Source organism: Gallinula chloropus, assembly GCF_964237585.1.
Source record: "Gallinula chloropus genome assembly, chromosome: 7".
NCBI lineage: Eukaryota > Metazoa > Chordata > Aves > Gruiformes > Rallidae > Gallinula > Gallinula chloropus.
Window position 1 is genome coordinate 25,204,595 of NC_140092.1, and position 16,419 is coordinate 25,221,013.

The following is a 16,419-nucleotide window of genomic DNA, read 5'->3' on the forward strand; positions in this document are numbered from 1 at the left end:
CAACCCCTGACTTTCTGTGATTCTGCGGTTCTTTATCAGTTTTGTTGGCTACATTCATTACAGGCTAAAGATTCCTTGTTTTCTTCATCACTTTCCCTCATACCTTGCACACAAAGTAATTAAATCTGCAGATGCTGTGAGTTTAGACATACAGTATCATTTTCTGGAAGAATTTTTTCATCAGTAAAAAAAACCCCTTTGTGAGGTGTAGTGACTCTCATTGGCTTCTCTTCAACTGCATTTGCCCAAACCCTGTGTCACTAAAATATAAATGTAGGCTCAAAACCGATCTCTTCATTTTCATCTCTTCAAGCAGCGCATTGTTATTCCACTACATAAAATTAGTCTCACAACTAGATCTGAATGTATTTGCATTAATTTCCATACTGACTAACCCCCCACTGCTGAACAAAAAACCCAAGAGAACGAGTACTTGTAAAAACACACTCACATCTTGTGTAAAACAGGGCAGTTTGGATACTTTTTATACATTAAGAACCAATTATCAGCTTCTGAGAGCACTCAGGAACATCTGCAGAGCCTAGCAGAAGGAAAAACCAGTGACTGCCTTGCATCCCATCCTTCCTCCTGTTTTCCAGAGGTGACAGCTGGTGTCACAGGCAAAAGCTGAACTTCCTTGTAAAAGGGAAAAAGGTTTGGCACTCACCTTAGTCTCAGAGGAATCCTCCAACCCAACGGCATTCACAGGCTGCATGCATAACCAGGCCCCTGGGTGTGGCTGTGGTGAGCTAATAATACTAATTAGTGCAGGGAAAAGAGCCCAAGTGCCCCCTGTATGGAAAATGCCTGGATCAGCAGTGTCTGGATGTGGTTTTCCGCTCTCTCATGTCTGTGTGTGACACCAAACCGTAGGTTCTATTTTGCTACCAGATGCTGCCTAAATAACATGGTACCGGTGAAAGGAACCCCGCTGACATTTACAGAAATAGGCATTTACAGACAGACATGAATGCACAAACATCTAGATAACACTCATAGCGACACGCTGTTCCGGGCTTTGGCCAGAACACTGTGCGGAGTGGGAGTCAGGTGCCCGCCTGCTTTCTGACAGGCTGACTCCCCCTCTCCCCCCACCCCCCAGCAGGCTTACCCCCCCCCCTCCCCACCCCAAACTCACAGAGTTATGGGAGGTGAGTAACGCTGTCCCCAGATCCATTTGTGTGGCGAGACAGGCAGGCTGGGGCAACGCTTTTCTTTCATAACCCAAGGCTGGTTGATGAGAAACAGCGGCGGTACCTTAGCGACACAGAGTCCTTACAGCGGCACTGCTGCCAGGACCGGATACTCGCAGTACTGACTTCAACCTCCTGTTAATAACAACGCCATGAAGCCATGCAGCAAACCTCTCTGGTTTCTATCTGGAAGTAAGTGGGAGGGTGCACTATACTGCAGGAGGAAGACAATGGTGTCTTCACACAAAGCAGTAAGATGCTGCACACAGTGTGCAAAGAAGTGTGTTCAGAGACCACGTGGCTAGTGGATGGTTAAGCGCCTCTCTTGGGAGGGCTGTCTTTGGCCTGTTAATGTTCAGTCGTGTCACATTTTGAAGCCCTGGCAAAATTCTGGAAGACTCATCAGGGTACTGACACAGCACAGCTATTCAAAAAGAACAACGATAAACCATCAGTGTCCTGGAAGACCAGGAAAAGAAACCACAGAACAGCTGGTAACAGTTTCAGTTGAGGAATTAATGACAGGAGTAAAATAGTTCTGAGCAATTTTAAAAAGTGAAAAGCTGATCTCAGTGCTGACAAATTGCCAGGCAAATAGATAGAGAGAGAACTTGAGAGATTGGAGAGGACCCTTAAAGGCCATCTAGCCCAACCCCCCTGCACTGGGCAGGGACATCTTCACTACAGCAAGATGCCCAGAGCCCCATAGAGCCTGACCTTGGATGTCACTAGGGATGGGGCCTCCACCACCTCTCTGGGAAACCTGTGCCAGTGTCTCACCACCCTCATTGTACAAAATTTATTCCTTGTATTGAGTCCAAAGATGTAAGAAGCTTTTACAAAACTCACCCAAGTGCTGATGATATGCCATGTATTACTATATAAGTAAATGTAAACACACACTATATAACATACTACACCTGGCAGCTCTGGTCACTTGAAAATTCATCTTCAAGACAGAAACATCTGTTACCGACATCCAAACTGCCTTGCACAGCTCCATAGATCTCTTTTTTAGATGCTTTCAAAAAGGGGCTGAGTCACTGCTCTCCCAGTACCTCCTGAACAGGCTTAACACAAGCCAGGTGAAAAGAAATATCAATAAATAATGATTTATTTTTTTTTTAGACCCAAATACAGAGGACTCAGCTACACAGCAGGTTACAGAGTGGGAAAGAAAATAAATCCACCCTCCAGTTAGGTATATCAAGACTGAATCTTTCGCTGTCTCCAATTGTTAGGTAACACACCCTTGTCACTGAAACTCAACTCTACCCCCATACTCTTTGTTGGGGTGGTGAACATCCAATAGACATGAGGAATCTGCATCAGGCCTCTTTACAGGCTGCATCTTAACATTCACACTTGCACTCCGCATACCGCATATGGAGCAGCTTATCTCTACCCCTTGTTTCAAGCTTGCAGGAGTCTTCACAGCTCCTGGGGTGATGGTACATCCTGGTCGCTGAACTGCAGTGCCTGTTTCTGGGAGATGGTACGGCTGTACCACCGGTCATGCATAGAAACTACCGTGTGGGATCACGTAAGAGCCCACGAAACCGGCTGAGAGGGTTTTTAGAAGAGGTGAGTCACGATCTAACAGGAGCGTTCTTCCGGTCATCCACTGGTCCTTCAAGTTTGGTGGGTGAATTTATTGAGCAGTTACATAAACCTGAATCAGAACCAATGGAAATCCTCAGGTGACAAAGAACGGTGCATTGTAAGGATCCAGCAGGTCTGGAAGGTGAGTGGGGTTACTCAGGAGTAACGCACAGCAGCCAAGGGTAAGAAGAAACAGCAAACGCGCCCGTGGCAGTCTGGCGCGCAGCACTGCTCGCAGCAGCCAGGGCTCCCAGGGGGCAGGTCACCTGTTTTCCAGGGCAGTGGCCCAGCACAGTTGTACCTTTGAATGGTCAGACGGAAGGAAAACAGTTAAAAGGAAGGATTACATTATAGCACTGAGAACAAGGGGACCTGGACACGCAGTGCTGCTGCCTGCAGCCCCAGGGGCGGTTTGCAAGGCAGAGGACATGCCTTGCTGCAGAGGAGATGATACCATCTGTTTAGTTGGTGAAGAATACAACAGAGAAGCGATTTGGCTGCTGTGCTCAGTACATACACAGACAAAATTATAACAAGAACCCACAGCAAAATGTTCCTTCTCCCTGGCCCTGCCAGTCACAGGTTTCAGTGGCTCCAGCTGACCCAATGGTTGCAGCTGACAGAGGCGCAGCAGTAATGGGACAGGGAATTGGAGGCAATGAACCAGACACTGCAGCTAGCAATAACCACCTCTACCCATTAGGTAGGCTCCAATAATGTGATTTCTCAATAAAAATCAATGTTAAAAATGTAGAAACACATAGCATGTTTCTGTAAAATTGTCTTAAAACACTCGGTAGTCATTTATTATAAACTCAGTGAGGAAATAAATTAAGTCATATAACCTGCAAATATAGCATCAGTCATTATTTTCTGGCCAGCTCTGCTGTAGTGTAATACAAACCCTCACGTTTCGTATTGCACATCAGCAGCCAAAAGCATTCCATTATATTGCAATCCTAATCTTAACAATTCATTACATTTGTCAAGTTTCCACAGTTTTTTTGACACAAACCCCAAGAAATTAATTTATTGCTTTTATAGGGCTTAATTATTGCCATATCCTAACACTGTTTCCCTCAGATGAACCTTACTTAAACTGGACTGGGCTTGGAGGAAATAATTAAATTATCCCCCTATCCTACCACATTCCAGGGTTACATCTGTCTCCTTCCTAAAGAGGATAAAGGACAACAGGCTGCATAAGGTTTGGTTGGGAAGAGCCCAAACCTCTCCCTCTCACGCTGCTTTTTCTTTTTTCTCTATTGCCCAAAACTCTCTCAATTTTCAGAGCTACACATACTCTGCAGACTCCCCCACTAAATATGGAAATAGAAGTCTTATTTAATAAAAGCCTAAAACCTCAGAAATATTAATTGCCTAACACAGTTCTTTACACACATAAAAGATACACGGTGATGAGGTAGGTCCATGAGTACCCAGCTGTGGAAGTTTGGCTGTGGCTGGAGTTCAGAAGCTCACCAAAGCTGCTCTGTCACTCCCCTCCTCAGCTGGGCAGGGGAGAAAATAGATACTGAGAGGCTCAGGATTTGAGATAAGGGCAGGGAGAGATCATTCCACAATCATCATCATGGGCAGAACAGACTCAACATGGAATAAAGGAGAGAAAACTCTCTATTGATGATACTGCACCCCCCCAGTGACACCAGAGTCAGGGAATGAGAAGTACAATCAGCCCTTAAAGCAGCTCCCCCCAGCAAAACTGCTCTGCTGTGGGCCTCTCTCTCTCCCCACGGGCTGCAGCTCCTGTCAGGGGCTTGCTTGCTCCAACTGATGAACGGAACTCTAAAGTTATAAAGTAGGTATGTTAATTCAGTGCTGGGTGCACGGGGGATCGCCCCACCACACATGTGCACACCCGAAGTAGCAAAACCGTCCCATATTTATACAATGAAACAATCTATATTCAATGAACACCTATACACATACATTACCTAAACCCACCTACTCTCACTTCACATGTTAATTAGCTTATCAGTCCTTTGCACTTGCGCAGATCCCTCCAAAAATTGTGGGCGAGGGTCTTCGGTGGTCCTTGGGAGGAAGGCCATGAGTCTTCCTCATGATGCACTTTTCACCTTTTGCCTGGAATGTGAGGGTCTTGCAAACTTGCAGTGTTCTTAACAGTTTGAGCTAATTTGTGTCCTTGTTAACTATCATCTGTTTTCCTCTACTCAAGAGATCTATGGACGTAATTCACGTCCTTGTTAGTTTCTCTAGCAAGGAGATAAGTGATGTATCTGTGGTGGATGTCATCTCGCCCTCAAATTCTTGCCCTTTATCTTTTCCTCCAGATAGTGTGAGACTTTCACAAGTAAGCCCTTTGTTATGAAAAGAAAAACAGACTTCTTTCTCCTCCACAAGCTGTTCCACATGATTACGTAGCTGAGCAAGAGCTGCCCTCCATAACTATATTGCACTACAAATGTAATTGTGATCCTATACCCTCACATCACAACATGGGTCACAGCATCTTCGATATGTCTCCGCATGGGGCCCCTCTATGGGCTGCAGGTGGGGTCTCTGATCCCTACCCTCTTCCCTGGGCTGCGGAGGGACACCCGCTCCACCATAGGCTTCTGCAGGGGCATCTTTCTCTCTCTGCGGTGCCTGGAGCACTTCTTCTCCCCTTCTTCCCTGGCCTTGGTGCCTGCAGAGCTTCTCACACCTTCTCACTCCCTTCTCTGTGGCAAGAAGCGGTCGGTCACTGTGATTCCCACCGGTGCTGTGACCAGCGCTGATAGACTCAGCCTTGGTCAGCAGCAGGTCCTGCCTTAAGCCAGCTGGTGTTTGCTCTGTGGGGCCTGGAGGAAGCTTCTGGCTGCTCCTTGCAGAAGGCCCACCTGCAAGCCCCTCCACTACCACCAGAACCTTGTCCCAGAAAACCACACCACCAGGTTAGAATCAGACTCGTTTAGGTTGGTAGGGACCTCAGAGATGATCTAGTTCCAGCCTCCTGCCTTGGGCAGGGACACCCTCATGAGCCCAGGGTGCCCACAGCCCCATCCAGCCCAGCCTTGAACACTTCCAGGGCTCCAGGGGCTCACACAGACTCTCTGGGCACCCTGTACCAGGGCCTCCCCACCCTCAGAGTGAAGAATTTCTTCCTCACATCAAACCCAACCCTGCCCTCTTCCAGTTTGAAGCTATTCCCCTTGTCCTCTCCCTGCACTCCCTGGTGAGCAGCCCCTCTCCCACTTCCCTGTATGCCCCTGAGCAACTGGTAGGCTGCAATTAAGCCTCCCTGGAGCTTTCTCTTCTCCAGGCTGAGCCAGCCCAGCTCTCGCAGCCTCTCTTCATAGGAGAGTTGCTCCAGCCCCCTGATCATCTTATTCAGTAATAAATCCTAGAATCATTTCAGTTGGAAAGAGGCCTTTGGGATGATCAGTCCCATCACTAACCGAGCATTGCTGAGTCCACCGCGAAATACAAGGACTGGCATTTGGAAAGGTAGTGGAGTGGTGGCAAGACACAGCAGAACGAGCCTATGGTCTTCAAATGCAAGCTCCTGGGTTGAGCAGTCCAGAAAGGCACATTTTTTTTTTTTCAGAAAGAAAAAAAATATCTATGAAGCACAGCTTGCATCACTGTCTAGGGGTTTAAAAAAAAAAGTGCATCAAAAGCAATGATGTGATCACATGCACTAGGGATGTGCATAAAGTAACCTGAAAAACTGAAGCAGCAAGAGCTGTGAGAAAAATAGAGATTTGAGTCACGAACAAAGAACAAAGAAGAAGAAGAAGAAAACAAATCCCAGGCACAGTACCTAAAAAGGTGGCATTAGGTAATGTAGCAAAATTACATTCCTTATTTTCAAAACCTCTTGAAGAACGGAGTATCAGTTCTGGCTTTGTAAGTCACCCTCTCCAACCCCCAGTACTCTGACTGAGCTCTCCAGGAGCTGGGGACACCCAGTCTTTACATATACCTTTACTGGGGTGTTTAAGCTCTCAGTTGTAGGCACTTCTGTGACACCCTGCACACAGGCACAAGCCAGCAGGCTGTAAACAGGGAATACAATCACACGTGCAGTGAAAATGGAAAGCACTGGAAGTTCCTCGTATTTTTAGGGCAGGGATTCAGTAAAACAAAGCTAGGAATAGCTGCAGGATGAGAGTGTGAGCTGACAAAGCAAAGAGGATAATGGCCATCCTTGAAGTCTGGTTAAAGAGGTCACTTCCACTGTGCAGAGCTCAGGCTGGCAGAGCACACGAATTCAGGAAGCCTGAAGTACCCACCCCTGCTAAAAACTGAACAAGGCAGGGATTTCAGCCTGCTGCGGGCAAATATCTTTACATCTTTTACAGGGAAGGGGGAAGAAGAACACCACCTTTCAAGTGGGATACAGATGGAGAAGTAAAAGTTTCTACAGAACACACACAGAAGAGGGATCCGAACTTCTCCCACATCTCAGTATTTGAATCACTCTGAGTATCATTAACACCTTGTTTTTTTCTTAGAAAACCCGATGTCTCAGGAACTTCTGCAGGAGTGCCTCTTCCAAGGTTGATAGCACACTGCATGTAAAGCAGCATGAAAAGTCAGGTGGTCCCAAGCATGGAAACACTGTGAGCACCTCTGAAGGACTTAAGAGGGTAGATGAGTTGTGTTGCGGTTTTGTGAGGCTGTGCTGCTGAGATGGTTTCTTTAAGCAGCAGTTAGTTTTCTGCCAACCTAAACTACAAACAACGAGCAATTCAAGGCCAAAGTCACAGCCCAGGAGATAGTCAAGCACCTCTGAGAATCACATGGAGGAGAAAACAACCTGGAAGCAGCTGCATTTTGCCACTGGAGAAGGGAGCGAGAAGATGTAATGAGCTGTGCAGACACCAAGGCCAGAGAAGGGTGGGGGAGGAGGTGGCCCAGGTGCCAGAGAGAAAGATGTCCCTGCAGCCCCTGGAGAAACCCATGGAAAAGGCCCAGACCCCACCTGCAGCCCGTGGAGGGGCTCCACGCTGGCTGGAGCAGCTGGAGACATAGAGGAGATGCTGTGACCCTGCGTTGGAACAAGCCCCTGCCAGCACTTGCAGCCATGAGGAGAAACGGACACACAGAGAAGACGCTGTGACCCTACGTTGGAACAAACCCCTGCCAGCACTTGCAGCCCATGGAGAGAAACAGACACAGAGATGAGTGAGAGATTTGCACCGGAACAGGTTGTTTTGGGGGAGGCTGGTGACCGCACAGAGGGCTGGGACTGAGAGACACTGTGATTTATGACTTCCCACAATAGTAGTGACCCACGCCAGGGCAGCTTGTGAATAAAGCCCTGGGGAAAAGATTCATGTTAGAGAAGTTTATGGAGGACTGTCTCCTGTGGGTGAGACCCTACGGTGCGGCAGGGGTGTGGAATGAATGCCCCCCCCCCTCCATGGCCGAGAAGGAAACCAACTTGCAAGGGACTGACCGAAGCTCCGGTTTCTTTGCAGTTCTTTGTAGTTGTAGTGTAATGGAGTAGTTTTTCTCTTCTTCACTTTGTGTTGAGACTGTTTTGCCCACGTCATTGCTGAGAGTGATCTCTCCCTGTCCTTATTTTGTCTCCTGAGCCTCCTAATGTATATTTTCTCCCCTGTCCAACTAAGAAGGGGAGTAATAGACTGATTTTGGTGGGCGTCTGGCCTCCAGCCAGGGGTAAACCATGACAGGTGGTATCTGTACTCTGAAGAAGAGCTGACATTAAAATACAAAGTGTAAGATCTTCATATAGGCTTAAGACCCTCTTACATAGTTCCACGGGTATTTCCTACGCAACAGGCATAGACTGTTGAGTAGACTCAACAACATGAGCCTACTGCTGCTACCGCCAGTGCAACTCAAGCGGTAGAGGTTGGAATTCCCGTTTGCGAAAGCCGTAGCATAGCTTAAGAACGCACTGGGCCCAAAATTTGCCACTACACCAAGCAGCTTTATATCTGACCCCTTCAAACACAAGCCAGTAGAATCCACCAGATGTTTCTGCATGGCCATTTCTTACTGGAAGTAGCTTACAGATGGACCTGCTACAGACCATGCTACGGGAAATAACGGTTCTCAGTTGAAGAGACCAGCAGAGTAAGGCGCTGTATCCTACCTGCTTATCACAACCTTGCATTTAAAAAAACCCTATAGGAAAGGTGTAACATACGCATCAAACACATTTATTTCATCAGTCACAGGTGCAAATATAGCAACAAGTCAGTTCAGCAAATTACAACACAGAGAAGAATGTAATGTAAATGCCAAGTACACTGACAAACCAACTCCGAAAGAGCAGCAAAAACCAGTTTCTTCAAAGAAAAACTTCTATGCCTGTAATCTAAAATAACATCGTAAGCCTAGATCTGGAATGTCTCTGCTAACTCAGGTTTAGCCAAGTATTCTGTTATTAACAGTTCACATTATCCAGTGTGCAAAAGGCCTGCCCAAGCTTCTCATTAACGGCTGTTTTGGTTTTAAGCAACTTTTGACCCAATATTTAAATAATACAGTGCTGATATCAGTTAATATGTTCTGTTACTTGGTATTAAAAATTTAAGAATATATATTTTAAAAAACTAAGTCCAATTTCAGTGTGCATATATAATTCTGCCTGGATCCAAAGCTGGCAACACCAAAGATAAAATTGAATTTATTTCCTGCACCACCCACCCCCCAAATCTTATCTCAGTTTTGGTTTTTTTTGCATCATCTTTAAATCTGTAGTTAAAATATATGCAGTACTTACATAGAAAATAGAAAGCATTCCCATTAGGAAGATACTGCAGTGTAATTAGCCGTTTTCCCTACCACTTAGTAGCAATGGAACAAGGTTTCTGCTTAACACCCAATCACTGTTTTGCTTTATGGAAAAGCAGAAGTCGACTACCAGTATCAGCATTGGAACCCGCACACTGGAAATTCAGTTAAACTTCTTCTTCGCTGAGAGCTGCTGCTGCTTCTCCTTCTCTTTGTAGGCGATGAACTGAGAGTCTGTACCAAAGATTCTGTCCCACCATGTGAAGGTTGAAGCGTAATTGCCGATAAAGTTCATGTGATGGAAATCGTGAAAACGGGCCCCGGCGTAGAAAGGCACCAAATGAAGAGGGTTCAGTGGAACATCATAGCCACTGCAGGGGAGGGGAGAGAAAAACAACTATAGTAAGGATTTTTTCCCAGATGTACAATACAAAATAGAGACACTGGGTTGGCATTTTTAGAAAGTAGAACCATTTGTCGGTATTGTAAGGCCCCAAGGTACTCCCTGTAACATTGGCTTAACGGGGAAACAAGATCCCTCCTGCCCTAGCCAAATGGTTCTGTGAACTGTCCCAGAACAGCTTCACACTCACTGACCTTTTCAGCTCAGTTTACTGGGCATTATAGAAACCACCCCGATTGCCATGCTACCACTTCCCTGCTTGGTGTGGCACAGAAGCATCAAAGTTTCACATAACCTTTGGATGCGGAGAACCGGAGAGGCAAAGAGCAAGTATTTGGAAGCAAAGGAGGAGAGTCATATGGCACAAGTGGCCTGGAGAGGCTGTGGCTGCCCCCTCCCTGGAGGCGTTCAAGGCCAGGTTGCATGGGGCTTTGGGAACCCTGGGCTAGTGAGGGTGTCCCCACCCATGGCAGGGGGGTTGGAACTAGATCATCTCTGAGGTCCCTTCCAACCCAAAGCATTCTGTGATTTGAACAAGTCACCTAAACAAGTCTCAGTGATGGACTTCCTGATGGCTCACAGCAGCTCTAATAGACTCATGGGCAATGTCAGGGAGGAGGAACAAGAAATAACACTACCTGTTTGCGACAAATTATGAACATCAGCTCAGCTGCTCATCAAACAGCACCCTAAATCAACTCTAACTGTTAGGTATTTTTACTCTCTCTCAGTTTACTGCAAGCTCCTCAAGCATTTAACATTCAAAGTACACAATTAAAGTAATACTAAAGGCAGCACAGCTCACTTTAGAGGGATGTGACCTCACTTGCTTACTAGTACAGGAAAGCTTCTCATCACCACCTTGCAGGGAGAGCACCGGGCAGTTCGTTACCAACACCTCACACAGACAACGAGCTAAAATAATTACCCAAGGAGGTTCACATTGTGCATCAACTACTTCACAACACATTGTACAACGTACACTCCTCAGTTCACAAGCAGCATGTAACTAAACCAGTATGATGAGTTCATTAGCGGCTCGTGTGGTACTGGAACACTGGGCACCCAGCTTACAATAAGACACTGGACACATCAGAATACATTCAGATACAAGGGGAAGTGTAATACCAAAAATAAACCCCTACTGCCCCCTTCCTCTTGAGCCCAGGGGTTAAAAAAAAAGACCATTCATTTGCCCATTCATGAACCCAACTAAGCCTACTAGTATTTGCACTAGTACCTAGGAGCCAAATTTGAAAGAACTACAGAAGCTTCCACTACAGAAGACAAGAAGTCTTGACCTTTGCCTCCACAATAAACAACAAAAGCAATCCACAGATTTGTTTTAAAAACAGTCAGTGGTTGTACAGCCTGCTAGGAAAAGTGATGAAGTATTAAATGGAAAGAGTTTGTCCGGAATACCCCTTTTTGTAATTGATTTTTGGTGTTCTAATATGCATAAGGTCACCTGTACACCAAACATCAAGACTTAGACACCCTAACAAGGCACCTCGCTTCCAAAACCCTCCCTGAGATGCTGTAGCTGACAGTCTGCTCTCCTTCAAGGCAAGATTTGCTATTAGCACTACCTGAAAACAGAAGACACTGATAACCGCTTGGGCTCTGTCACCCTTTGTAAACATGAAAGCCTTTCAGTGCAAAACAACCAACAAATCTCAGTGCAGGAGGTGGTTAAGCTTGAGGGAGGCTTAGGAAGGAAAGGAAAAGCAATCATTAAAAAGCAACAAGAATTTCACCTGTGTACGTCAATGGTTTCCATCAAGCGACATATCACCCACGCCCACAGCAGAATCACGTGGTTACAGAAAACAACAATGCCAATAAAAAAGCCAGCTCCAAGGATGAGCGTTTCCAGAGGATGTGCATACTCTGCCTGCATTCCAAATGGAGCCTGGAAAGAGATAACAGACACAACAGTCACCATTCTCAGTTTTGTAAGCCCCCAAATCAGAGCATCACCGTCTTGCTGTCTTGTGGAAGCACCACAACAGGACAAGAGGAACAGTGCGGTGCGTAAAGGATGGGGTCTGACTGAACAGCAGCCTCAGCACAGCTGCTCAGCTCCTCACTGGGAAACAGAAAGCAGTATTGCACAGTCACTAGGATCATCATTCCACTCCTGAGCCCAAACACTTCACTACTAGTTCAAGAGTTGAGAGCTTTTATTCAGGCTTACCCTTACCTTAGGCCAAATCGTTACCTTAAGGAGTACAAAGGTGTTTGGCAAGTCTCTATCAGCTTTTCTGTACGCCCTATCTTAGGAGTAGAAGGAAGGAGGAAGCCAAAATGCTCTCCAAATCAGGAATCATTTAGAAATTCATTTTAAGAATGAAAAATAACAACCCTCACTCATCTTTGACAACTTTTAAAAATAAATTTATAGCACTCAAATGTTATTTTGAGATTGAAATAAAAGTACTTTCTTTGCTTTATATATACACATGCAGCCCAGTCATGACTACATTTGGTCTGCTGAGAGAGTCATTCTGTAGAGATTTTTTCAAAGGCAGAATGTCACCCAAAGAGAACAGTTTAAAAAAAAATTACCCTAATGCTGAAAGTGCTACGTTTGATTACCAGAAAAAAAAAAAAAAATAAAGACCACTTTGGCTTAAGGACAATTTCAAAATCATCAGTCAACTTGTGCCATCAGGGGAAGGTTACAGTGAAACAACCATTAGCCTACAGATCATTCCCATGTGAACTGCTAACCACTCTCAGGGTGGCTCAGAGAGCAAGAGGAAAACAGCAGCTGCTGCCCCAGATGCACGTAGGTACACACTCACGGACTGGTAACAAGCTTCTCTGCTACACGCTTTTAAGAGCCTGCTTCACCTAGCTCAGCTGGTACAGTCAAACTCCAGCAAGAGTTGAACACAACCTTCCCTTCCTGTGAGCTGACATGAAGTTACAGGGGGTGTTTTCAGACATAAAAGGGATGACCGCCCTGGACAAAGAGCTCTTACAGAGAATTCTTACAGCATCTACCCTGCTGTCGGAGGGACACAGAAAATTCTCAAGCCTTTCAAATAAGACCTTTAAATTAGCTATATGATACCATATCTACTAAAAACTACTGAAAAACAACCAAGGAATACGTACAACGAACTCGTGGTGAACCTTATGAATGTACTTGTATATTCTCTTGTGATGCAGCAATCTGTGCAGGAAATAGTGCCAGGCATCCTCAATCACTGCACATCCGAAGCACTGGGCAACCAGGACGTACCTTTAAAAGCAGACGAGCCATTAGTTACAGAATGTACCAGCAGACACACAACCCTCAAAGCTAAAACAGTTTATATGGGAAATGCTGATACATATTATTGACTAGATAACAATGCACTTGTGCTACCTTTTTAGCACACTAAGAACACTAATTAGCAGGTGTAAGGGCTGCTATGCTTTTCAGCTCATCATCTGATGTGCTAAGGTGAGTTAGCATGTGGGTAGTATATTCTCTCCCTTGAGGAACAGGCTGCTGCTACAATATAAAACAAGGGAAAAGGAAGAAGCGTTTATGAGGCATCAAAAAAGTTGGATTAAAAACCCCAGAAAGACCAATATTTAACCCAGGCCACAGTGTATCTTTCTTCGCTTTCATAAACTTCCTCCTAATCCCACCTTCTTCCCAGTATCAGAACAGTTTGAGGCTGTTGAAAGGAAAAACAATACATCTCGAAAGCTCTAATTAACTCTTAGAGCAGTTAAGTACCAAGAGAGGCAAGATTAACAAACACAGCTTGCATTGTCAAAGAATTATTGTGGGTCAGGGGGCTGGACTAGATGATCTTTCGAGGTCCCTTCCAACGCCTAATGGTGTGTGATCCTGTGATTACATCTGACAGCGCTGTTTATTCAATATTCTGCCTCCAAATGTATGCAGCTCCACATCAACATACCACAGGGATCAACTTACCACTTGGGCATCTCTTCCCATTCGTATGGGATGTTAAAATACTCTGTGAAGTAATAGGTGCCGCAGATCAGAGGAAGCTGAATGAAGAAGTGGTTGAAGAGGAGCGTTTTGAAACACTTCCACTGCTTTTCCCATGTTTCTGGTTTATCCTGAGACACAAACAGAACCAGGTGTGTTATGAACTTCTCTTGCATGTAACTAAAGTGCTTCAAAAATTACTTCAGAGGCAGTTTCATCTCACCTCAGGTGACAGACAGCACGTCCTCCACTAATACAAATTAACTTGGGCAATAAAAATTACATGGGATTAGATTCAGTTTCAAACTTTGTTTTTCTGTAGTTTTCTGTAAAGCCATTAGCTATTCCTGCTATTTCAGGAGCATTTTGTGTTTGACAATTTAAAACAAACCCGAGTTTGCTTTTCTTCTTCATACCACTGAATGTATTTCCATTGCTAAAACAATGCAAGGAGAAGCTGAAGATGAGAGATTAGGAAGAAATACGTTGCCGTGGAAACATCCAGTTTTTGCCAGGAGACATTTTACCAATTGCTGTAGAAATTTCAGAAGCTGGTATAATTATTTTCTAATTCATATTGCAAGGAAGTGAGGGCAGACAATTGTCTTTAAATACTGGCTGTGCCTCTGTTAACAGTTAGGAGCACACAGTGCATTCTAGGCTTTCTCTGTTGCCAAGAGACATCAAAATCCTTCCCAAGGAGCTGTGCACAGAGATACTTTGAAAGACAGACTTGTTGCCAAGTAAATACACTGTGTAATTCTTTCATAATAATAACAATACACGCCTCTACCACCAGATGCTGCAATTCTCCTGTACGTTCACCCCTGCTGACATACAAACTTACGTGGAGAAAATTCCACTTTGCTATCAGAGAGATCAGCATGCCCTTTTCTCCCTGCACCAGCGCAGTGAAAAGGACACCCTCCCCCAGAAATAACTCCTTCCCCCAAATCCACTTCTCCTCCTCCCCTTGCACACACTGTAACTTTTCTCTGGCACTTCCAGGATGTCCACGGCAACAGAGGGAAACGGGGATACTGCAGGTACCCGTTCTACTCAAGTCAAGAGGTGCATCGTTCACCGTCTTGTCTTACCTGCTGAATTTTGTATTTCTGCATGTATGGGATAAACTGGAAGACAAATCCAGGTACACAGAGCAAGAAGTATGAAGCTTCATGAACTATAAGCGACCCCCAAGTCGCAATCTGGAACTTCGTGTAGTTATCCAGCATGTAATTCCAGGCATTTTTAAAAGGTTGCTGCAGGGGATTGTCAGGTAAGAAAGAGTCTATATATTCCACCGCCAGATAGGCAGAGTTCAAGATGTTGATGCTGTCGTTAGCTGCCATCGTTCAAACGTAAAGCATCACAGTTACACTTCTGCAGTTGTCAGAGAGTAGCCAACAAGTCTGTGGAGAAAAATGGAACAACTGGTGGTTAATCGTCAGAAAACAGCCCAAACGCATTACTTAGCCTAGTCGTTACCTACTTTTAAAGCAAGAACAGCAAAGGGAAAGGTGTACAAGCAGAAAGCTTAGGACGGGTCTGAGAGGCAAACCGGTTGGAGAGGCGGCCAGCTCTCGGGTTGTGAGATCAGGTCAAGGCAACAGAAGCATAAGGAAAAATTAATTCTTACTCAATTCTGTCTCAAGCCTTTTACAGGGTAACTACATTCCATACTCAAGGATCGCCCAGTCCCAACCTGCTGCCATGGGCAGGGACACCCCCAGCACAGGGTGCCCCAAGCCCCATCCAGCCCGGACTTGAACCCTACCAGGGATGCCAGGGCAGCCCGTGCTGGGCCCCCCCCCGCTCCAAGCGAGCAGTCACCTCCTCACCATCCGCCCGAGCCGACCCCGTGCCAGGGTCCCGCCGCCGCGGGCCCAGCGCCTCTCGCCACCCCCGCAGAAGCCCCCGTGCCGCGCTCCCGGAGCCGCCTCTTCCTCCTGCTCCCGGCCCAGCTCCACGCCCCCCACCGCTCCCGCGGCTGTGCCCCGGACCCCGACGGCTCCATCTCCCGCCCGGAACTCGCGGGCGCTGGCGAGCCTCGGCTGGGCTGCTCTGGCTGGGCCCGGCCCGGCCCCGAGCCCGGAACCCAGCGCGAGTGCTGCCCGCTTGCCGCCCGCCGCGGCGCTGCCCTCCCAGGGGTACGCGCCGCTCCTCACCCTCCCGCCGGAGCGGACAGAGACGGGGCTGCGCCCGGGTCGGGCCCGTCCCGTCGCACGACCCCAGCAGGAAGCGGGAGAGGGTAGCACCGCGGCGCGGGGCAGGCGCCCGGCCGGCGGTGGCCGCGCACAGCCGAGGGGCATCCCTCATCCCCCGGCGGCAGCGCCACGCCTCGCCCCGCGGCGCCCGGTCAGGCCGCCACCCCTCGCCCTCCGGCCCCCTCACCTGAGCAGCGGCCGCAGCAATGAGAGGCCCCGGGGCCGACCGGCGCTTCAAGTGTGCCCGCCCGCCGGCTGCGCCGCAGCTCCCGGCGCGGCGCCCATTGGCTGCGCGGCGCCCGCTGCCGGGAGTCAGGCGTC

The 16,419-nt window shown here is 47.0% G+C and overlaps 1 protein-coding gene across 1 annotated transcript; it reads right to left on the minus strand.

Moving 5' to 3' along the window:
- Positions 1-8,932: 8,932 nt before the first annotated feature.
- Positions 8,933-16,192, minus strand: MSMO1 (methylsterol monooxygenase 1). The gene is made up of 6 exons (XM_084266920.1): positions 16,060-16,192; positions 14,989-15,303; positions 13,874-14,022; positions 13,057-13,183; positions 11,691-11,845; positions 8,933-9,901 (listed from the first exon to the last, which is right to left on the minus strand). Exons 2-6 carry the CDS (start codon positions 15,241-15,243, stop codon positions 9,694-9,696), a joined length of 894 nt encoding a protein of 297 aa, XP_084123046.1. The 5' UTR covers positions 15,244-15,303; positions 16,060-16,192; the 3' UTR covers positions 8,933-9,693.
- Between the last annotated feature and the right edge of the window lie 227 nt (positions 16,193-16,419).

Excerpts from the sequence above, each read along its gene's own strand:
- MSMO1 (XM_084266920.1), bottom strand. The coding sequence starts at position 15,243 with ATGGCAGCTAACGACAGCATCAACATCTTGAACTCTGCCTATCTGGCG. Across the intron at positions 13,184-13,873 it reads TGGGAAGAGATGCCCAAGTG|GTACGTCCTGGTTGCCCAGT; the intron begins GTAAGTTGATCC and ends CTGCTTTTAAAG. Across the intron at positions 11,846-13,056 it reads AGGTTCACCACGAGTTCGTT|GCTCCATTTGGAATGCAGGC; the intron begins GTACGTATTCCT and ends ATCTCTTTCCAG.